Source organism: Panthera tigris, chromosome B1, assembly GCF_018350195.1.
Source record: "Panthera tigris isolate Pti1 chromosome B1, P.tigris_Pti1_mat1.1, whole genome shotgun sequence".
In the NCBI taxonomy this organism is placed as follows: Eukaryota; Metazoa; Chordata; class Mammalia; order Carnivora; family Felidae; genus Panthera; species Panthera tigris.
This window is the reverse complement of record NC_056663.1, coordinates 163,981,807-164,005,231: the sequence shown is the minus strand read 5'-3', so window position 1 is coordinate 164,005,231 and position 23,425 is coordinate 163,981,807. Positions and strand designations below refer to the sequence as shown.

Genomic DNA, 23,425 nt, shown 5'->3' with positions numbered 1-23,425 from the left:
AAGAAGCTGCCATTGAACTTTCAGATCTCCTTTTCTAACATTACAACAATTTCCTTTGTTAATCACCCAGCAATAGAATTATTTGTATCCCTTTTTTTATTGCTGGCCAGTCAGATAAGGAAGATAGTAGTCATTGCTGTCAGGCCTTAAGAATCAGAGAAATTTTGGGGCGCCTGGGTGGCTCAGTCGGTTGAGCGTCCGATTTCGGCTCAGGTCATGATCTCATGGCTCTGAGTTCGAGCCGTGTCGGGCTCGGAGCCTGGAGCCTGCTTCGGATTCTATGTCTCCCTCTCTCTCTGCCCCTCCTCCATTCATGCTCTGTCTCTCTCTCTCTCTCTCTCAAAAATAAACATTCAAAAAAATTTTTTTAATTAAAAAAAGAATCAGAGAAATTTTAAAAAATTTATTATAAAAAATTCCTACATTTTATGATTTTTAATGTTACATATTTATATATTAGCATATATATGTGAAGTCTAATTTGTCATGTTTTTATCGTAAGAAGTTTCTCTTAACCACGCTTCCCAAGTCCAAAAGTACAATGATTACTACCCTTAAAATGACTCTGAAGCTCTGTAAGATCCTAAACTCCCTACTAAATGATCAGATAAGGAGTATTCATTTTAGGATTTATTTTACTTTACTGCCTTGTAATTCTTTTCAAAATGGTACCCTGAACATGATGTACATGGTAATTCCCAGTTGCTCCTCAGTGATCCAAAAATGCCTGAAAGTGAGGGATGCTTATTCACTTTTATAAAGCATATTACACAAAAGGAATATACATGAAAAAGATCAGAAGATATAGAGACTGACAATCATTCTATATCTTTGCACACTATCCATTCTGAAAAATCCTAAGTACGATGATTCTTTAATCACAGTACCTCGCAAGTGAGTATGTGGGCCTTGTGCCCTGCACCAAAGCACATTTTCCTTATGGAAAACTCCCCCAGCTGAATCTTCCTCTTCTTCCAAATTAGAGTGGCCTAATAACATCACCAAAAGGATCATGAGGCATGTCCTTGTTAACAACCAGCTTTTCAGTCCTGGGTGGAGTCCATGGGCCCACTTTCAACTCCAGATCCTTCAAGAGCTGAAAATTCTGTGTCAATAAGTGGTTTCAGAAATCGCTCGACCTTAGTGAGTCTTTGCTTCAGTTTCTGCTGCATTGACTCATACTCCGCCAGGATCCGAGCAAACCTCGTTTGCAAGAGGTCTACGGACCCCTCCATTCGGGTGACCTTCTCCTCAAGATCCTTAGGATCACTTCCAGCATTTGCGACATTTATATCCAGCAGGCCATCTTTCATCAGGATTTGCCTTCCTTTCTCTTCTAACATAGTTTTGGCATCTGGGTACTCAGTCAGAGCTTCCATGAGGTCATCTTTTGAGAGACAGAAGAGATCTGAGTAGCCAATGCTTTTAATATTGGCTGTTCTTCGATTGCCGGCTTTGCTACCTTTAATGTTAAGGATGCTGATCTCACCAAAGTAACTACCATCACTCAATACCACAAACTGAGTGATTCCATCATCTGCCACCACAGCCAGTTTCCCCTCCTTGATGATGTACATCTCTCGCCCGATATCCCCTTTCTTGCAAATGTAATCTCCAGGACTGTAGACTTGGGGCTGTAATTTCAAGACCAACTCCACCAATAGACCAGCTTCACAGTCCGCAAAAATACGCACTTTTTTTAACGTGTCTAAGTGAACGTTGATGGCGATCTCTGCTCTCAGCTTATCGGGTAGATACTTCAAGACTTCTCTCTCATCAACCGTTTTTTGGTTGGTCCACAGATAGTCGAACCATTTAATAACTCTCTTTTCCATATCTTTGCTTACATTTCGAAAATGCATATACTGCTTGATTGCATCAATTCTTGCTTGAAATTCTGCTCTGGCAGCATTCATGTTGGAAATCATAGAACCTATGTTACCAACGATGGTAGCAAAAATTAACACTCCGATTAAGAAATCAACCACCACAAAGACAAACTCAGAATCCCTCACAGGAGGTGGTGTTTCACCAATTGTGGTCAAAGTCAGTGTAGACCAGTAAAGGCTGTACACATATTTTCTAGCCAAACGGCCAAATTCAGGATCATTAACATCAGGATACACCCATGTGTCATTTCCAAATCCAATAGCTTTGGAAATAGAGAAGTACACACATGCATTCCAGTGGATAATGATGACAATATACATAACAAGATTAGAAATCCTGAAGATGTTTGGGTAGTTTGTTCTCGTTTCTGTTCTCTGGAAGAATTCAAACATCCGAGAGATCCTTAACAGTCTGTTCAATCTAATTTCTGGATAGTTCCACCCTAGCTTAAAATACAGCAGATCAGTTGGTATCAGTGATATAAAATCAAGTTTAAATTGCAAGTTTGATTTATATTTCTCTATGAGTTTAACCTCTTCCTTTACCAGCAGTCCTTGTTCCAAGTAACCTAAAATAGAAAAAAAAATTTTTTAATGTTTTTCACTTTTATGCCATTATGAATTTTTTCTAAAATAACCCTCAGTGAACTTCACTGAGTTCAAAACAAAACTTCATTTCCAGTAAAAATGCTTTTAGCAATGCAATCAGATATGAGTACCAATCAACATATGGCTACGGAAAATATTATTTTGCAGAAATAAAAAATAAAACTTTGTAAGTGCAAAGTGAGAGATTCCATACAATGTATATCTGCAATTCTCTCTGGATCCAGCCTGTCTATGCACGTAAAACCAAGAACAGTGTTCTTGGGAAGTTTTCTAAAACACCCCAGCTCTTGTGCCTAAAGCCATACACCACTCTCTTCCCAGAATCCTAGCCCCACCCTTGAAATTTGGGTACCTGCCTTACTGTGTATTATGTGTATTCTTGCTTGTCCCATCAATGTGAAGAATAAATTTCTTTCAAAGATTCATTTTCTCTAGCCCTCTTATCCCTCAGGCTTCCTTAGACATCTGGGATCTTCCCTTCTCCGATGTTAACACAGTAGGCCGTGACTTTTAGCATTCTGATACATTTTATCAAGGAAAGAATTTGTTCCCCTTTCTATACTGGCCACCAGAGCTGTGACTAGGACAGAATAACAGGAACATTGCTCCAGCACACTGGGATTTACAACACGTCCCTATTTTACATAATGATTCTTAAATGCTATTCTCTGTACAGTGGTTACCTTTGAATGTAGACAGCAGTGTAGAAACAGTAAGCTTATACCTACTGAAAAAGCATATTTAAGTGGGAAGCTATCAGATCCTGCTCCCAGGTCAGTAATGCCTCACCATGACCACAAAGTTGAGTTAAGGATGTGTGTACTGTTAGAAAGAGAAATCAAGAAACTGATCCCATCCAGAATTGCACCAAGAACCATAAAATACCTAGGAATAAACCTAACCAAAGATGTAAAAGATCTGTATGCTGAAAACTATAGAAAGCTTACAAAGGGAATTGAAGAAGACACAAAGAAATGGAAAAGCATTCCATGCTCATGGATTGGAAGAATAAATATTGTTAAAATGTCAATACTACCCAAAGCTATCTACACATTCAATGCAATCCCAATCAAAATTGCACAAGCATTCTTCTCAAAGCTAGAACAAGCAATCCTAAAATTTTTATGGAACCACAAAAGACCCCAAATAGCCAAAGTAATGTTGAAAAAGAAAACCAAAGTGGGAGGCATCACAATCCCAGACTTTAGCCTCTACTACAAAGCTGTAATCATCAAGATAGTACGGTATTGGCACAAAAACAGGCCAATGGAATAGAATAGAAACCCCAGAACTAGACCCACAAACATATGGCCAAATAAGCTTTGACAAAGCAAGAAAGAGTATCCAATGGAAAAAAAGACAGTCTCTTTAGCAAATGGTGCTGTGAGAACTGGACAGCTACATGCAGAAGAATGAAACTAGACCACTTTCTTACACCACACACACAAATAAACTCAAAATGGATGAAAGACCTAAATGTGAGACAGGAAACCATCAAAACCCTAGATGAGAAAGCAGGAAAAAACCTCTTTGACCTCAGCTGCAGCAATTTCTTGCTCGACACATCTCCAAAGACAAGGGAATTAAAAGCAAAAATGAACTATTGGGACCTCATCAAGATAAAAGCTTCTGCACTGCAAAGGAAACAATCAACAAAACTAAAAGGCAACCAGTGGAATGGGAAAAGATATTTGCAAATGACATATCGGATAAAGGGTTAGTATCCAAAATCAATAAAGAACTTACCAAACTCAATACCTGAAAAACAAATAATCCAGTGAAGAAATGGGCAAAAGACATGAATAGACACTTTTCCAAAGAAGACATCCAGATGGCCTAGAGACACATGAAAAGATGCTCAACATCACTCATCATCAGGGAAATACAAATCAAAACCACACTGATACCACCTCATCACAGAGTGGCTAAAATGAACAAATAAGGAAACTATAGATGCTGGTGAGGATGTGGAGAAACAGGAACCCTCTTGCATTGCTGGTGGGAATGCAAACTGGTGCAGCCACTCTGGAAAACAGTGTGGAGTTTCCTCAAAAAATTAAAAATAGAACTACCCAATGACCCAGCAATAGCACTACTAGGAATTTACCCATTGGGAATTTACCCATACAGGAGTGCTGATGCATAGGGGCACTTGTACCCCAATGTTTATAGCAGCACTTTCAACAATAGCCAAATTATAGATAAAACCTAAATGTCCAACAACTGATGAATGGATAAAGAAGATGTGGTTTATATATACAATGGAATACTACTTGGCAATGAGAAAGAATGAAATCATGCCATTTGTAGCAACGTGGATGGAATTGGAAGGTGTTATGCTGAGTGAAATAAGTCACTCAGGCAAAGACAGATATCATATGCTTTCACTTATATGTGGATCTTGAGAAACTTAACAGAAGACCATGGGGGAAGGGGAGGGGGAAAAATTAGTTACAAACAGAGAGGGAGGGAAGCAAAGCATAAGAGACTATTAAATACAGAGAACAAACTGAGGGTTGATGGGGGGAAGGGGAAAATGGGTAATGAGGAGGTCACTTGTTGGGATGACCAGTGGGTATTGTATATAAGCAATGAACCACGGGACTCTACCCCAAAAACCAAGAGCACACTTTACACACTGCATGTTAGCCAATTTGACAATAAATTATATTTTTTAAAAAAAGGATGGGGGGAAAGATGGCAGTGTAGGAGGACGCTGGGCTCACCGCATCCTGCTGATCACTCAGATTCCACCTACACCTGCCTAAATAACCCAGAAAACCGCCAGAAGACTAGCAGAATGGAGTCTCCAGAGCCAAGAGCAGATGAGAGGCCCACAGAAGAGGGTAGGAAGGGCGGAGAGGCGGTGCGCGCTACAAGGACTGGCGGGAGGGAGCCGGGGCGGAGGGGTGGAGGGGCGGCCCGCTGGCCAAGCAGAGGCCCCAAGTCTAGCTTGCAAAAGCAGAGGGGCCGGATGGAGTGTGTTCGGACAGCAAGCAGGACTTAACAGCTGGAAGGTTATAAGTTAACAGCTTTGCTCGGAGAGCAGGAGGGCTGGAGGACAACGGGAGGGAGAGTTGTTGAGCCCCGTACAACAGAACGCAGCTTGGCGGGGAACAAAGGCACTCGCCAGCGCCATCTACCTTGCCCATCCCCCAGCCAAAATCCCAAAGGGAACCGGTTCCTGCCAGGGAACTTGCTTGCACCACACAAACACCCAACTCGCGGTGCTTCTGCAGATCCATCCCTCCAGCGAGTCTGACTCCCTCCCGGTGCCACAGGGCCCCTCCCGAAGCAGATCTCCAAAGGAAAAGTGAGCTAAGGCTGCCCCTCCTGCCCCCGTGCACCTTGCCTACCCACCCCAGCTAATACGCCAGATCCCCAGCACCACAAGCCTGGCAGTGTGCAAGTAGCCCAGACAGGCCACGCCACCCCACAGTGAATCCTGCCCCTAGGAGAGGGGGAGAGAAGGTACACAACAGTCTGACTGTGGCCCCAGCGGTGGGCTGGGGGCAGACTTCAGATCTGACTGCGGCCCCGCCCACCAACACAAGTTATCCAAGACAGCACAGGGGAAGTGCCCCGCAGTCCCACACCACTCCAGGGACAATCCAAAATGACGAAACGGAAGAATTCCCCTCAAAAAAACCTCCAGGAAATAACGACAGCTAACGAACTGATCAAAACCGATTTAAACAATATAACAGAAAGTGAATTTAGAATAATAGTCATAAAATTAATCGCTGGGCTTGAAAACAGTATAAAGGACAGCAGAGAATCTCTTGCTACAGAGATCAAGGGACTAAGGAACAGCCAGGAGGAGCTAAAAAATGCTATTAATGAGCTGCAAAATAAAATGGAGACAACCATGGCTCGGATTGAAGAGACAGAGGAGAGAATAGGTGAACTAGAAGACAAAATTATAGAAAAAGAAGAAGCTGAGAAAAAGAGAGATAAAAAAATCCAGGAGTATGAGGGGAAAATTAGAGAACTAAGTGATGCACTAAAGAGAAATAATCTACCCATAAGTGGTATTCCAGAGGAGGAAGAGAGAGGGAAAGGTGCTGAAGGTGTACTTGAAGAAATAATAGCTGAGAACTTCCCTGATCTGGGGAAGGAAAAAGGCATTGAAATCCAAGAGGCACAGAGAACTCCCTTCAGACGTAACTTGAATAGATCTTCTGCACGACATATCATAGTGAAACTGGCAAAATACAAGGATAAAGAGAAAATTCTGAAAGCAGCTAGAGATAAACGCACTCTAACATATAAAGGGAGACCTATAAGACTCGTGACCGATCTCTCTACTGAAACCTGGCAGGCCAGAAAGGAATGGCAGGAAATCTTCAATGTGAGGAACAGAAAAAAATATGCAGCCGAGAATCCTTTATCCAGCAAGTCTGTCATTTAGAATAGAAGGAGAGATAAGGTCTTCCCAAACAAACAAAAACTGAAGGAATTCGTCACCACTAAAACAGCCCTACAAGAGATCCTAAGGGGGATCCTGTGAGACAAAATATCAGAGACTATACTACAAGCATGAAACCTACGGACATCACAATGACTCTAAACCCATATCTTTCTATAATAATACTGAATGTAAATGGACTAAATGCGCCAACCAAAAGACACAGGGTATCAGAATGGATAAAAAAACAAGACCCATCTATTTGCTGTCTACAAGAGACTCATTTTAGACCTGAGGACACCTTCAGATTGAGAGTGAGGGGATGGAGAACTATTTATCATGCCACTGGAAGTCAGAAGAAAGCTGGAGTAGCCATACTTATATCAGACAAACTAGACTTTAAATTAAAGGCTGTAATAGGGGCGCCTGGGTGGCTCAGTCGGTTAAGCGGCCAACTTCAGCTCAGGTCATGATCTCGCGGTCCGTGAGTTTAAGCCCCGCATCGGGCTCTGTGCTGACAGCTCGGAGCTTGGAGCCTGTTTCGGATTCTGTGTCTCCCGCTCTCTGACCCTACCCCATTCATGCTCTGTCTCTCTCTGTCTCAAAAATAAATAAAAACGTTAAAAAAAAAAAAAAGGCTGTAATAAGAGATGAAGGGCATTATATAATAATCACAGGATCTATCCATCAGGAAGAGCTAACAATTATAAATGTCTATGCGCCGAATACAGGAGCCCCCAAATATATAAAACAATTACTCATAAACATAAGCAACCTTATTGATAAGAATGTGGTAATTGCAGGGGACTTTAACACTCCACTTACAGAAATGGATAGATCATCTAGACACATGGTCAATAAAGAAACAAGGGCCCTGAATGATACATTGGATCAGATGGACTTGACAGATATATTTAGAACTCTGCATCCCAAAGCTACAGAATATACTTTCTTCTCAAGTGCTCATTGAACATTCTCCAAGATAGATCATATACTGGGTCACAAAACAGCCCTTCATAAGTATACAAGAATTGAAATCATACCATGCATAGTTTCAGACCACAATACTATGGAGCTTGAAATCAACCACAGGAAAAAGTCTGGAAAACCTCCAAAAGCATGGAGGTTAAAGAACACCCTACTAAAGAATGAATGGGTCAACCAGGCAATTAGAGAAGAAATTAAAAAATATATGGAAACAAATGAAAATGAAAATACAACAATCCAAACGCTTTGGGATGCAGCGAAGGCAGTCCTGAGAGGAAAATACATTGCAATCCAGGCCTATCTCAAGAAACAAGAAAAATCCCAAATACAAAATCTAGCAGCACACCTAAAGGAAATAGAAGCAGAACAGCAAAGACAGCCTAAACCCAGCAGAAGGAGAGAAATAATAAAGATCAGAGCAGAAAAAACAATATAGAATCTAAAAAAACTGTAGAGCAGATCAACGAAACCAAGAGTTGTTTTTTTGAAAAAATTAACAAAATTGGTAAACCTCTATCCAGACTTCTCAAAAAGAAAAGGGAGATGACCCAAATAGATAAAATCATGAATCAAAATGGAATTATTAAAACCAATCCCTCAGAAATACAAGCAATTATCAGGGAATACTATGAAAAATTATATGCCAACAAACTGGACAACCTGGAAGAAATGGACAAATTCCTGAACACCCACACACTTTCAAAGCTCAATCAAGAGGAAATAGAAAGCTTGAACAGACCCATAACCAGTGAAGAAATTGAATCGGTCATCAAAAATCTCCCAACAAATAAGAGTCCAGGACCAGATGGCTTCCCAGGGGAGTTCTACCAGACGTTTAAAGCAGAGATAATACCTATCCTTCTCAAGCTATTCCAAGAAATAGAAAGGGAAGGAAAACTTCCAGACTCATTCTATGATTCCAGTATTCCAGTATTCCAGTTTGATTCCTAAACCAGACAAAGACCCAATAGAAAAAGAGAACTACAGGCCAATATCCCTGATGAATATGGATGCAAAAATTCTCAATAAGATACTAGCAAATCGAATTCAACAGCATATAAAAAGAATTATTCACCATGATCAAGTGGGATTCATTCCTGGGATGCAGGGCTGGTTCAACATTCGCAAATCAATGTGATACATCACATTAATAAAAGAAAAGATAAAAACCATATGATCCTGTCAATCGATGCAGAAAAGGCATTTGACAAAATTCAGCAACCTTTCTTAGTAAAAACCCTCGAGAAAGTCGGGATAGAAGGAACATACTTAAAGATCATAAAAGCCATTTATGAAAAGCCCACAGCTAACATCATCCTCAATGGGGAAAAACTGAGAGCGTTTTCCTTGAGATCAGGAACACAACAGGGATGTCCACTCTCACCGCTGTTGTTTAACATAGTGTTGGAAGTTCTAGCATCAGCAATCAGACAACAAAAGGAAATCAAAGGCATCAAAATTGGCAAAGATGAAGTTAAGCTTTCACTTTTTGCAGATGACATGATATTATACGTGGAAAACCTGATAGACTCCACCAAAAGTCTGCTAGAACTGGTACATGAATTTAGCAAAGCTGCAGGATACAAAATCAATGTACAGAAATCAGTTGCATTCTTATACTCTAAAAATGAAGCAAGAGAAAGATAAATAAAGAAACTGATCCCGTTCACAATTGCACCAAGAAGCATAAAATACCTAGGAATAAATCTAACCAAAGATGTAAAAGATCTGTATGCTGAAAACTATAGAAAGCTTATGAAGGTAATTGAAGAAGATATAAAGAAATGGAAAAACATTCCATGCTCATGGATTGGAAGAATAAATATTGTCAAAATGTCAATACTACCCAAAGCTATCTACACATTCAATGCAATCCCAATCAAAATTGCACCAGCATTCTTCTCAAAACTAGAACAAGCAATCCTAAAATTCATATGGAACCACAAAAGGCCCCCGATAGCCAAAGTAAATTTGAAGAAGAAGACCAAAGGAGGAGGCATCACAATCCCAGATTTTAGCCTCTACTACAAAGCTGTCATCATCAAGACAGCATGGTATTGGCACAAAAACAGATACACAGACCAATGGAATAGAATAGAAACCCCAGAACTAGACCCACAAACGTATGGCCAACTAATCTTTGACAAAGCAGGAAAGAACATCCAATGGAAAAAAGACAGTCTCTTTAACAAATGGTGCTGGGAGAACTGGACAGCTACTTGCAGAAGATTGAAACTAGACCACTTTCTCACACCATTCACAAAAAATAAACTCAAAATGGATAAAGGACCTGAATGTGAGACAGGAAACCATCAAAACTCTAGAGGAGAAAGCAGGAAAAGACCTCTCTGACCTCAGCCATAGCAATTTTTCTTACTTGACACATCCCCAAAGGCAAGGGGATTAAAAGCAAAAATGAACTACTGGGACCTCATCAAGAAAAAAAGCTTCTGCACAGCAAAGGAAACAACCAACAAAACTAAGAGGCAACCAACGGAATGGGAAAAGATATTTGCAAATGACATATTGGACAAAGGGCTAGTATCCAAAATCTATAAAGAGCTCACCAAACTCCACACCCGAAAAACAAATAACCCAGTGAAGAAATGGGCAGAAAACATGAATAGACACTTCTCTAAAGAAGACATCTGGATGGCCAACAGGCACATGAAAAGATGCTCAACGTCACTCCTCATCAGGGAAATACAAATCAAAACCACACTCAGATACCACCTCACGCCAGTCAGAGTGACCAAAATGAACAAATCAGGAGACTATAGATGCTGGAGAGGATGTGGAGAAACGGGAACCCTCTTGCACTGTTGGTGGGAATGCAAATTGGTGCAGCCACTCTGGAAAACAGTGTGGAAGTTCCTCAAAAAATTGAAAATAGACCTACCCTATGACCCAGCAGTAGCACTGCTAGGAATTTACCCAAGGGATACAGGAGTACTGATGCATAGGGGCACTTGTACCCCAATGTTTATAGCAGCACTCTCAACAATAGCCAAATTATGGAAAGAGCCTAAATGTCCATCAACGGATGAATGGATAAAGAAATTGTGGTTTATATGCACAATGGAGTACTACGTGGCAATGAGAAAGAATGAAATATGGCCCTTTGTAGCAACGTGGATGGAACTGGAGGGTGTGATGCTAAGAGAAAGACAGATACCATATGTTTTCACTCTTAGGTGGATCCTGAGAAACTTAACAAAAACCCATGGGGGAGGGGAAGAAAAAAAAAAGAGGTTAGAGTGGGAGAGAGCCAAAGCATAAGAGACTCTTAAAAACTGAGAAGAAACTGAGGGTTGATGGGGGGTGGGAGGGAGAGGCGGGTGGGTGAGGGGTATTGAGGAGGGCACCTTTTGGGATGAGCACTGGGTGTTGTATGGAAACCAATTTGACAATAAATTTCATATATTGAAAAAAAATAAAAATAAAATAAAATAAAATAAAATAAAATAAAATAAAATAAAATAAAATAAAATAAAAAAAGGATGTATGTACTGTTATAATGTCTAATACAGCTGTGCCGGATACACTGATTTCTCCCCATGCCTCTTCATGGAATCTCTCTGTGAGGTAGCAATTACCTTTCCACCACAGAGCTGGCACAATATTTCTGTTCTCTCTATTCCTCCCACTGGCATAAAACCAATGAACAAGATAATGGAGGAAAGCCACCAATCCACATTCAAAATATTGCCAAGTAACCTGAATCCGTTGGAGTAGCCTAAGCTTGTGGGTGAATATATGCTATTCTTGTTTCCAACAGTGCTTTTTCTTCTAAAATAGATCTGTGAGCTTATTTTGAAGAAGACTTGAATTAAAAAATTTCAGGGGCACCTGGGTGGCTCAGTCGGTTAAGCGGCCGACTGGCTCAGGTCACGATCTCGCGGTCAGTGAGTTCGAGCCCTGCGTCGGGCTCTGTGCTGACAGCTCAGAGCCTGGAGCCTGTTTCAGATTCTGTGTCTCCCTCTCTCTGACCCTCCCCCATTCATGCTCTGTCTCTCTCTGTCTCAAAAATAAATAAACGTTAAAAAAAAATTTTTTTTTTTAAATTTCAAATTATACTATAGAGATAAAAACACAACATGGCAAAATATCCGAAGCTGAACGTATTTACCTGTCCTTGTTCGTACAAACATATCAAGAAGATAGACTATGTCTGATAGGTAATCAAAAATGAGCCAATATTCTAAGTAATCAGACTGAAGTTCATCAAAACATGCTCTGTAAAAGAAAAACATGTAAATAAAATGAACTGGGAGCCAGTTTAAGTAAAAGTCTTCTCTGTATACTTTTTATCATGGTAAGAGGTATAATGCACTAAGGCTGAGAGGGTCCTTAGAGTCCATTTAATCAACCACAGCTTTTCCGAATCTGAATGGTTTGATTTAGTTTTCTCATGCGTCTGAATTCCAACATTCTTTCGATTACACTAGTTCGCTTTGTGGAAACATCAAATAAGAATAAATGGCCTCAAGCTAATGTCAAAATATATTGGCTTATACACATTGATAACCAGGTTCTTATTGACTATCTGTACCCAAAATGCTTCCAGGAATTGTGCTTGGTCCTGGGTTGCTGAGATGTTTACTATCTAAAAGACAGAGAACCATAGACATACCTGAGAAACATACCTTGCTCTAAAACAACCTAAATTTTTTATCTTTTTCCACTCCTGGCAATGTTTTTTTCTTAGGCCACAAAAATAAAGTTTCTCCCAAAATTCTAATAAAACGACTCAGCAATCAAAAGTTTAAAACTATCCCCCCACACTTCATTCCAGTACTGGATTTCCAAGTATACTGGGAACCAATACATCTTCTCCTGATGTCAGGAAAACACATTGAGAATAACATAACCTCTCTTTACAACCTGAGGTGGAGAAAGGATGTATGTCCTGAAGAGCTCTGGACCAAACCATTAAGTCAGTGAATTCAGAAACTAGAAGCAAATTGAGATCCACAAAAATATATAGATACCTTGCAATAATCATAGTCCAGTTGTACATGACAGGTAAAGTGATGCAAAACAGCCAGTTGTAGTATGTGTTTCCTGAGGGATCGATAACTGTGACTTCTTTCTTCTCCCTAGCAGCAATTTGAAATGAAGTAGAAGGTTACCAAGAAACAAGAAAATCTTTATTTCACATATTAAATATGGTTATGTCCATTATCCACAATTAATGAAACAGAACTAAGCTGGAGAAGCTCACCCTCCAGGGAGAAGATTAGCTTGGCATGAGTGTATTAGACATCAGCAATTGCCTAGTGAGGGCTGGATAGATGGTCAAATTATTAGTCTTACATTAAACCTTACATTAGACTTTTATTAAAGCCTTGTTTTACTGCGATGCTGCAGATACTTCCATCAATTCAGCCACTGAAAAGGAATAATGGCACAGATCATGCCAGATTCTGAATATTCCATAGACTTCTTTGGTAGGTTGTAGGTGGTGAGAGAATGGTGGTGTTACCACTTTTCCTACCAGGTAACAAAATAATCAGGAACTACACTGTGAGAGGGAGCTCTCATCTGTGTGGAAAGAAGACTGTAACACAATCTAATAAAAGGTACTTGTTCATAAGCATCTATGAAGGATGAAGAGGCAATAGGAGGTGGAAGGAAGAAGGAAGGAAGGAAGGAAGGAAGGAAGGAAGGAAGGAAGGAAGGAAGGAAGGAAATATATCGTCAAATGGAAAATTTTTTTTAATTGCCTAGTATCAAGCCTCTATTGGGTTTGGGGGGAGGGGTTGGGTTTTTTTTTTTTGTTTTTAAAGATATTATTTTTAAATAATCTCTACACCCAGTGTGGAGCTTGAACTTAACAACCTGAGAGGAAGAGTCGCCCCCTCTACTGACTGAGCCAGCCAGGCACCCCAAGCCTATACTGCAAAGGACTTTTTCCTTTGTAAGAACTTCAATGGCTTTCTAGCAGGCACAAATAAGTGAATATTATCTGGTAAAGAAAAAGAGTTTTCTTTAAGCTTAGAAAACAATTTCCCCTTTAATAAAAAGTAAAAAGATAGTTTTGAAAATATCATTCAGCCTCACCCTTATGAAATTCTAACCCTCAAATGTTTGCTTACAAAAGATCTTGCAAATGGTTGGAGTTTTAATAAGCATTTGTACTGAGCTCAGAATTTTTTTTTAATGTTTCCTTATTTTTGAGAGAGAGAGAAAGACAGAGAGAGAAAGAAACACAGAATCAGAAGCAGGGTCCAGGCTCTGAGCTGTCAGCACAGAACCCAATGCGGGGCTGGAACTCAAAGTCTGCGAGATCATGACCCAAGTGCAAGTCAGACCCTTAACTGACTGAGCCACCCAGGCGCCCTGTCCTGCTCTCAGAATTAAGCATGGCTTTTGCAAGGAGACTAGCTTACTTTGGAGTATTTGCCATACAGTATTTATTACTCAAAAATGTTAGTAAAATTATTAAATTTTTATTTCAATTTAAAAAAATTAATGGTAAGACCCTAGAAACCTAATTCTCTTGAAATCCAAATATCTCCAAATGGTAAATTTATCTTCACCAGGACTTGAGGAAGTCAGTTAACCATAACATTGAAAAGTCTTGATGAGAAAAGTAAGAATAAAACTACCATTGATCACTTTAAGGAAGTAAGAAAAAAAAATTAATTCCCATTAGATAACAATCTATTTAGTCTTTTACACAAGGTTTCATAATTATAAACTTTTAGGAAATTATCCTTGCCTCCAAAATCCATTACAAATTCATTCCTAATTTCAATGCCGGTAAAAACACTTACTCTTCTTTCTTATCTTTGCCTTTCTCCTCTTTCTTTTTCTTCTCTTTTTCCTTTTCTTTCTTCTTTTTCTTCTCTGAGTCCTTTTTATTTACATTTTTATCATCTGACTTGCTGAAAAGTGAGAGATGTAGTCAGTAATAAAATATGAAAATTTTATGGGCCGAAAAATCTGGGATCATTCATGCCAAAGCCTAACTTACCTCTTCTTTTCTTTCTTCTTTTTCTTTTTTTCTTTTGGTTCTCTAAAGAAGAAATAATATCTAAGTCACACAATCAAATTACATCCTGACTTCCATTCTTATTTACTTCCCTCTCTATTGAGCAAGAAATCTGAACCTTGTCTTCAGAGACCTGCCTGCATGCTAAGAACTAGAAATCTGGTCTTCTTATGGAGAGTTATACAAAAACTAGGTGTAGGTCTACACCTAGATAATAAAACAAACAAACAAACATTCCTGGGTTAGTACACATGGAAAATTGAAGACAAGGGAGGTGGATAAAGGCATAAACCCAACAAGGGAAATTTAGAAAACAACAACCCCCAAGAGTGTACTTTCAAAAAGTCTCCATGTGTACAAAAAAAAATTATTATTTAAAATGTAAGCTTCTTGATATCACTTGTATTTATTATTGAGTAAGAGCTTGGAGAATTTCAAGAAAATGCCATCAATTTTCTTTAGAAGGGTAATCCTGACTGAAGCAATTTTTTATGAGTAGTCAAAAAACTCCACACAGTGGAATCCCAATTCTTAGAATCATTCACTGAGTTTGAGATCACCTTTTCTCTATATACAATTTCTTCTGCAGTGGAGATTATGCGATTTGAGGCTCCTTCCTCCAGTTGGTTCTATTAGCTGAAGAATGGATTCTGGAGTCAGGCAGACCTACGGTCAAAACAGGCTGCCATTGTTGGCTCAGATGTCTTGGGAAAGTTTATTATTCAGACATGAATGAACAGGCATTGCACTACCACTAGGGTAGTCAGAGGATGTTAAAGGGAGATAGGGCTAGGCCTCAAAGCATGGGTAAGAGTTGGAGTGGTTGAGAAGAGTGAGGACACTAAAAGGAAGAAAATTTTCAGGTGCAAATGTACAAGTGAATTTAGTCTGCATATCAATAGCCCAGGAAAAGTAGAATGCTGCTATGAAGAGAAATATGAAATAAATTAGATAAAGACGTGGGGCTTGGCACCTAAGACTGTCACGTACAAAGGGGAACAAAACATAAAACTGGACAAGGGAGAATTTATTGCCATGACAGCATATTCTTGTGTTATAGGCTTCAACACCCTAGCCCAGATCCATGGAAATGGTGCCAACACACTGCTGGGATGGCTCTCAGAAGCTCAGAAAAAATGATGATTTGTGCTAAGTGTAATAGAAATTACAAAGTGCCATGACAGACGGTGGAGGAAGGTATCAGGGAGACTGAGAGAAGTGATGTGCTGAAGTGGACATACCAAGTAAGGAAGATAACCCACCAACTGACTATGGTCCCTAAGAGGGCTCAGAGGACACAAAAATGATAAGGAATATGCTGGTGAGAGGTGCACCAGCATCATTAAGAAACTCAGTGGTATTGTCCTCTATAAGCCAGAGCTGGTAGTGGGAGATGCTGAACTGGGTGCAAAACTGGGTTCCCTGAGAGCAACTGAGATGACAGAACCTGGGAATAAGAGATCGGTGGCAGTGCTTACACATCAGAGGAGAGATGGGTCCAATAATTATAATTACCATGAAGGTGAGCATGGTAGCCAGAGGGCTTAACTCATAGACAGCTATAGAAGAAGTTAATTGTATACTGTATTCCTAGATAGATGGGCATCCTTTTGGTTTGTTGGGGGTACTGTTTAATGTATACAATGAAAACATATCAGGTATGGATGATTAAGAGGTTGAAGGCAACTTAACCGGATAAAAAGTCACAACCTTATGAGTAGTTTCTAAACCTGAGCCAGTTCTCAGAAATGAAACCACTGACTGAAGAGGGAGCCAAGCCCCCATAAAGAAAGACTCTGCAAACACCATGACCAGTATACTCAGTAATGATTTCCCCAGTCTTTCCCCAGAGAAAACCCATGGTCACTTACATAGGTGACTATACGCTGGGAGAAGAGGGAGTACCTAGATACATTAAAGACTGTTTGGCAAAAGACCCAAGCTGTTATTGAGACCCAGGGATTGAAGCATCATCATGCCTCCCATTAAAGTGGGGGGCAGCATATGGTGACCTACTAATAACAGAATCCTGTATGATTTACAATTTAGGGGGTTTCCACTGGATCTAAGGACCCCTATTGTGGTCATTTCTCCAGTTCTTCAATGTTAACTGGAATGTAAGTGGATGCATATATTTGGACATTGGCAGAACCCTTATCCCTACTAGTTCCTTAACTTGTAGAGTAAGAGCTATCATAAGGGGGAGGGCCAAGTGAAAGCTCTCAAGCTGCCTCCTACCTGCTGGCCGAAAACAATATTGCATCCTAAACAGGAGGGAAAGAAAATGAGACCCTTAAAGACCTAATGCATGCAGGCGTGGTAGTCCCCACATTTAATTCAATGTCTTGTCCCTACAAAATTCACATGGATACTCATGAATGGCAGTAGACTACTGAAAATCAAGCACATAGCAGCCCCAATTGTGGCTCCTGCGGCAAATGTGAAAAACAATGCATTTGTGCTATCTAAACCATACACCTAAAGTTCTGGGCCAGTCACAGTGACTGTGTTATTTTTTTTTTTATCACTATCAGGGAAGAGGATCTGAAATGGTTATGGGATGGAAAATGGCACATTTATAGTCTCTTCCAGGGCTATGTTATCTGTCCTGCTTAATGTCATGACACAGCCTAGAGGGACCTGGACTATCTGGACATTCCTTGGAGCGTCACATTGGTCCACTATATCAATGGCATCATGTTAGTAGGGCCTTGAAAGAGGACTGACTAACCATGGAACAGAAGATGACTGTTGACCATGAGTTGGATTCTGTCAGAACTAACAAGTCATGAGGTTGTACAGCAATCTATCACATGATGAAGTGGTATATCTGGGATTGAGCAGGTGCTCACTACCCTTCCGTCATGTCATCTACCACCATTGCATCAGCTCCTACTCTTCAACTCTCCACCAGGGCCGTATGTGTGGGTCTTACAGGACAGGTCATCATCAATGATCTGGTCGATGAATGGGTCAGCTTGACATCAGGATACAAGCCAAAATGGGCTATGTCTATACCATAGCCCTCCTTAGAAGTGACCTTGAAAGACAATGGTAAAGTTAATCTTTCTAATGTCACAGCTCCAAGCAGTGCCCAGTCATCCCTTTTGTGTGGAAAAGGAAATGGCCATGCATGGGTCTGGGAACCAAGGAGTTGAAGTAGGAGTGATTCACATAGGAAATGTGTGCTTCTCATCCTCACAACTTTCTGCTCTGTGGATCTAAAGGCTTCCAGATAGGTCACGTGTCTTCCAGGGAACACGGTAGGTGTCCCATTAAACATTAAGCTATGACTGCTCCCCAGTCACTTTAGGCCCCTCATGCAAGGCATGAGGCAAGTTCTTTAATCAGAACTAGATAGTGTTGCTGTGTTAGAGTGGGCGAGGGGGATGTATTTGGCACATAGATGATCCACTCTGGTGCCTTTGGTGTTCTCCAGCCAAGTTTTAGTGGTAAATGGACAAATACGGCAGCTATAACTCAAGAAAGGCACAGTGACAAGGGGCTGAAATCCATCGGGAATAAGGGTGACTATGACTACAGTGTGCATGAGGGTAAAGGCCCGGTCCTACTGCCTAACTATGACACAACTCTGAAGGGCCATCCCTGCTCTAGAGTTTCCCATGGGATCGTATGGCATATCAACTCTATTCTCTGAAGTTCAACTTCTCCCTCTGCCCCGTTCTGCTCCCCTAACTCCCTTCTCAGAGATCGTCTCCTGAGGAATCGACCTAAGGCACACTGGCTCAGAATGGAAAGGATTACTGATATTTCACTTATTTTTGTCCACCAGGTGGGGCAACTGCATTTACACAGGAGACATGGTTTTCTATATGTATTTAAACACACATACATACATAAATACATGCTGCTTTTAATATGGGTAGCCACATTTTTCAGAAGTAAATAACCACATGACAAAATAATAGAATACCATTGCCATTGCATTAAATAGAGTTTTCCTAATAAAGTTCTCCTCTATAGCAGATTCAGATATATTCCTACATTTTACTGGTGTTCTTTAAGAGCAAAGCTTTGGTTTTCTATTGTAAATGTACTTACTGCTCCTTATTGCTGCTGTTGTTAACGTTGAAAAGTGCAATGGCACCAGGCAGGTAGTGCTCCCTGGAAAATGAAAAAGTACAGTGAAATCATAATAGTTACCATCTGCATAATGCCATTAAAGAACAGTCTTTTTTAAAAAATTGTTTTTTTAATGTTTATTTATTTTAAGAGAGAGAGAGAGCATGAGCAGGGGAGGGACAGAGATAGAGGGAGAGAGAGAGAATCCCATGCAGGCTCCATGCCTTCAGTGCAGAGCCTGACGTAGGGCTTGAACTCACAAACCATGAGATCATGACCTGAGCCAAAATCAAGAGTCAGATGCTTAACTGACTGAGCCACCCAGGTGCCCCAAGAAGTCTTAAAGAACAAATTATCAGGGCATCTGGGTGGCTCAGTCAGTGTAGCAGCCGACTTTGGCTCAGGTCATGATCTCTCTGTTCACGATCTTGCAGTTCATGACCTTGCGGTTGGTGGATTCGAGCCCTGTGTTGGGCTCTGTGCACACAGCCCAGAGCCTGGAGCCTGCTTGGGATTCTGCATCTCCCTCTCTCTATGCCCCTCCCCCATTCATGCTCTGTCTCTCTCTCTCTCTCTCAAAAATAAATAAACATTACAAAAATTTTTTTCAAGAACAAATTATCTTCAGTTACTAACTATTGTCTAGACAAATTTTGAAAATATAGAGCCTCCATGAAGCGTGAATTGCTAAATATCAATGCGATGAACCAAAGTGATTAGTAAACACCTATCAATCAATGCTAGCACCAAAAATTAGCATCCTCCATGGCCTCAAGTGAGGCAACTTGGATGCCAGCAAGACATCTAAGACTTAGATTGTCAGAGAAGATTGGAAGAGAAGAAAAGACAAATAAAAAACACTGGGGAAACTGAAGGTTGTTGGTGGAAGCAGAAATAAAGAGAGAGGAAAAAAGGAGGGAGAAAAAGCAAAGAAAAAGTAAATATGTCCCACAATATGGGAACTCCTGATCCACACCAAAATCACATTCGTGCCCACACCCTTAGAGGCACGTGTGTGAAGTTCTCATGAGTGCTTCATTTCCTACCTAAGGATTTTTAGCTTTTCTGTTCTAGCTACTCACTCCTGTGCTCGACTTCCCTGAAAGTAGGGGCAAATGGGATACAGCATTTCAGAGGATGACAGCCAACCCTTCCCACATACCATTGCCTCAGGGCCCTGAAAGAAGGATCAGAAAGGCGGAGGAAGTCAGAGAGGACTGAGGCATCAGGTTCTAAAGGGGCAGAGACCAGTCTCAAGGGAAATGATCAGCAAGAGTGTTTGTGACTCAAAGCCCCGTGGGCATCGATAATCATCAGCCTGTGCTTTCCACGAGAGGAAAAGAATAAGTAGCAAGTTACTCCTGAGATCCTGCACAGTGGCTGGGTAGCAGGAGCATTGCCAAGCCCACTAAATGGAGGATTAGAATACCATTCTTTCCTCTAAATAATAGCTTAGAAAGAGATACGGAGGGATAGATTATACTGCTCACCTCTGTGTTGGTCCCCTTCTGTGTGAGTTATTTCTAAAGGAATCCCCTGCATGGGGGGTTTCATTCTCTGACTCTTCAAACATGGAGGCACTGTCGTCATCATCATCATCATCAGAAAAGGAGCTACAGTCCAATAGGAGGCAGAGGTGAATTAGATCAATGTTTTAAATTATTACGAAGGAATAACGTTTCTCATTAGGAGGACCACTGCCTCATCTTTTCTCCTTCCCTCTCAAATTAACATATGACGCTTTTTCTTTTTTTTTAAGTGGGCCTCACACCCAGCACGGAGCCCAATGTGGGGCTGTATCCCATGACCCTGAAATCAAGACCTGAGCCAAAATCAAGAGTCAGATGCTCAACCAACTGAGTCACCCGAGTGCCCCTACCCCCATTTTAATTAGAGGGAAATGAGAACTTCTAGAATACATGGAATTAGATAGAATATATACATAATTCAGTGCATACTACTGAATTGTAGTTGAGAAACCACTTTCTAGGTCTTCCATATTTCTATTACTTGACGCATTGATTAACGTTAATATTTATCAAATAAAAAGTATGATATCTATGTTTTTAGGTCACATTATACATTTGCATGGACTAACCTGTAATAACATTTCTTTCCACGAAAAATAAATGCAATATATGTGTATAAATGTCTATGCATTCATGGGGTGGCCACTTTAAATTATACTTCTAAAACATTCAGCATATCACACTATTATTTTCACATTCATCTATGGCAATGCCACCCCTTTAGATTTGAAATGTCCCATGAGAAAAGGCCTGGCATAAGTGCTTCTAAATAATCACCACAATAATATCTCTGTTCACTTGTGAGACAAGTTATGCTGTTCCAAAGTATAAACACATTCACAAAATCAAATAAATTACAAAGGGTAAAGTCACAAATTAAAAGTTAAACTGAAATCAAGCCTAGTTAAATTTATTTGCGGTGGCTGGTATTAACAATGCATGGATTTACCTGCATGCTCCATTTTCCATCCTCCTTATTTCCTTTTCAATATCTGGAACAATCACATTGGGAACGTTTATAAAAGAGAACCGTGTATTGATAATATTTTTCTTCATGGTTAGTTGAATATCTGGGGAGAAAAAAGTCTTCTTAGTAGAAAGACTATATATTTACATATACAATCAAAAGTTTCACTCTACCATTCATCTAAGGCTCTCATCATAATTTTATTTCCAGTTATATATAGGACTTATTCTCTAATAGAATATAGATGTGGCCTAAGCCCTTCATTACCACTAGCCAGTTTTTTTGTGTATTTTTTTTTTAATTCAAGAATATATCAGAGGTGTAAACTTTTTTTTCTTAATTTTGGATTTACCACAGCTTTTTCTTTTAATGTTTATTTTTATTTTTGAGAGAGAGACAGAGCACAAGCAGGGGAGGGGCAGAGAGAGAGAGACAGACAGACAGACAGTCAGAATCCGAAGCAGGCCCCAGGCTCTGAGCTGTCAGCACAGAGCCCCCCACACGTGGCTCGAACTCACCACCGGTGAGATCATGACCTGGCTTAATCCACTGAGCCACCCAGGTGCCCCTGAATTTACCCCAGCTTAAAAATATTCAGGCAGTGTCGTCAGAGAACAAAACTATAGGGACCTCACATACACATCAAACAAGTAATAATAAAAAGCAGTAAAATAAAATACCAAAATGAATGTAATCAGCTATGAATTTCTATAAGCATTCCAAAAAAACAGAGCGGGGGCGGGGGGGGGGGGGGGCGGTTCTTGAGCGCTATTTAAACTTCGGAGGAAAAACTGGATGTGACACACTTAGCAAGGCCCCTAAATGATTACATATAGTGCTCGGCTGCTCGTGCAACCATCTCAGGCATCAGGAGAATGCCCAGAACGAAGGGATTCTGAATTCCCCCAGGTACGTCCTACCCTGCGGCAGTTGGCAGTTCGAGACCAACCTCTGGCTCTTGGACAGACGCGATGAATGGAGCGCAGGCGCGCTGCGCATCACCTTCCAGGCGAGGCTCTGCAGTCACCCAGAGACCACGCCACTGCCCTCAGCGACCTCAAACGGTCGTCCGCTGGCCTCCGGTGTGCTGCAACCACGTCGCCTGGAACCTCGGAGAAGTTCCTGGTGGGCACGAATGGTTTGCCTGTGGGGAGATACAGCCGCTGCTTTGCGACCATTGACTTGGAAGCCCAGCCGGGCCACCGGGCCCAGCTGTGCCTGGGGCGCCTCTCCTCCACCCCGCTTGCTTGGCAGTTACCGCGCTGCCCTCTGGGCTTTTCATCCACGATGGTGTTTCCCCCAAATCTGCCTGGAGGCAAATCCCTCGAGATGGGTGCTGGGTGTCCATCCCAGCCTCCCCTCTCCCAGACCAAGTTTCCTCACTCTAAAAGCTCCCAGTGTCGGCAGGAAAAAAAAAAAAAATCAATATCTGGTCACTCCAAGAAAAGTGCCACTGTTGACCGGCTCTTGTATTGAAGGTGTGTGCCATGGTCTGGGGATGAAGACCCAAAAAAGGTCAAGGCGGTGAGAGGAGGACTGTGGGGTGCTAGACAACTTCAATACCTCCCATACCTCTACCTTCCCAAGATGGCGGGTCATCTATCCATCCCCTACACCACAACACACACCTAGCCTGCACTCCCAAGTTTTTATTGCATGACTTGGGGATATTTCCTTTGTTATTTTTCTACCACTGAGTTCTAGGTTTGGGCAGCAAATTTGCCTTTGTTATTAATAACATAGAAAAGCAAAAATAAAAAATAAAAAGAGAGAGAAGGAATCATTTGATATGGGAAAAATGTATGAAACACTTCATTCTTTATAGTAAAATATGTTAAGGAATGATTTGCTTTTTGGGGCGCCTGGGTGGCTCAGCTGGTGAAGCATCGGACTTGATTTCAACCCAGGTGATGATCGTAGGGTTCATGAATTCAAGCCCCACATTAGGGGCTTATT

General features: G+C 40.9%; 1 protein-coding gene across 1 annotated transcript; it reads right to left on the bottom strand.

Moving 5' to 3' along the window:
* Positions 1–1,043: 1,043 nt before the first annotated feature.
* Positions 1,044–21,567, bottom strand: CNGA1 (cyclic nucleotide gated channel subunit alpha 1). The gene is made up of 8 exons (XM_007075906.2): positions 21,452–21,567; positions 20,464–20,586; positions 18,953–19,015; positions 14,873–14,914; positions 14,673–14,783; positions 12,885–12,992; positions 12,023–12,129; positions 1,044–2,458 (listed from the first exon to the last, which is right to left on the bottom strand). Exons 1-8 carry the CDS (start codon positions 21,556–21,558, stop codon positions 1,044–1,046), a joined length of 2,076 nt encoding a protein of 691 aa, XP_007075968.2. The 5' UTR covers positions 21,559–21,567.
* Positions 21,568–23,425: the final 1,858 nt, after the last annotated feature.

Bases quoted from the DNA above. Each gene is read 5' to 3' on its own strand.
- CNGA1 (XM_007075906.2), bottom strand. From the start codon at position 21,558: ATGAAGAAAAATATTATCAATACACGGTTCTCTTTTATAAACGTTCCC. The intron at 12,993-14,672 runs GTAAGTGTTTTT...AATTGCTGCTAG, and splicing joins GGCAAAGATAAGAAAGAAGA to GGAGAAGAAAGAAGTCACAG. The intron at 12,130-12,884 runs GTATCTATATAT...TTTCTTTTACAG, and splicing joins TGGACTATGATTATTGCAAG to AGCATGTTTTGATGAACTTC.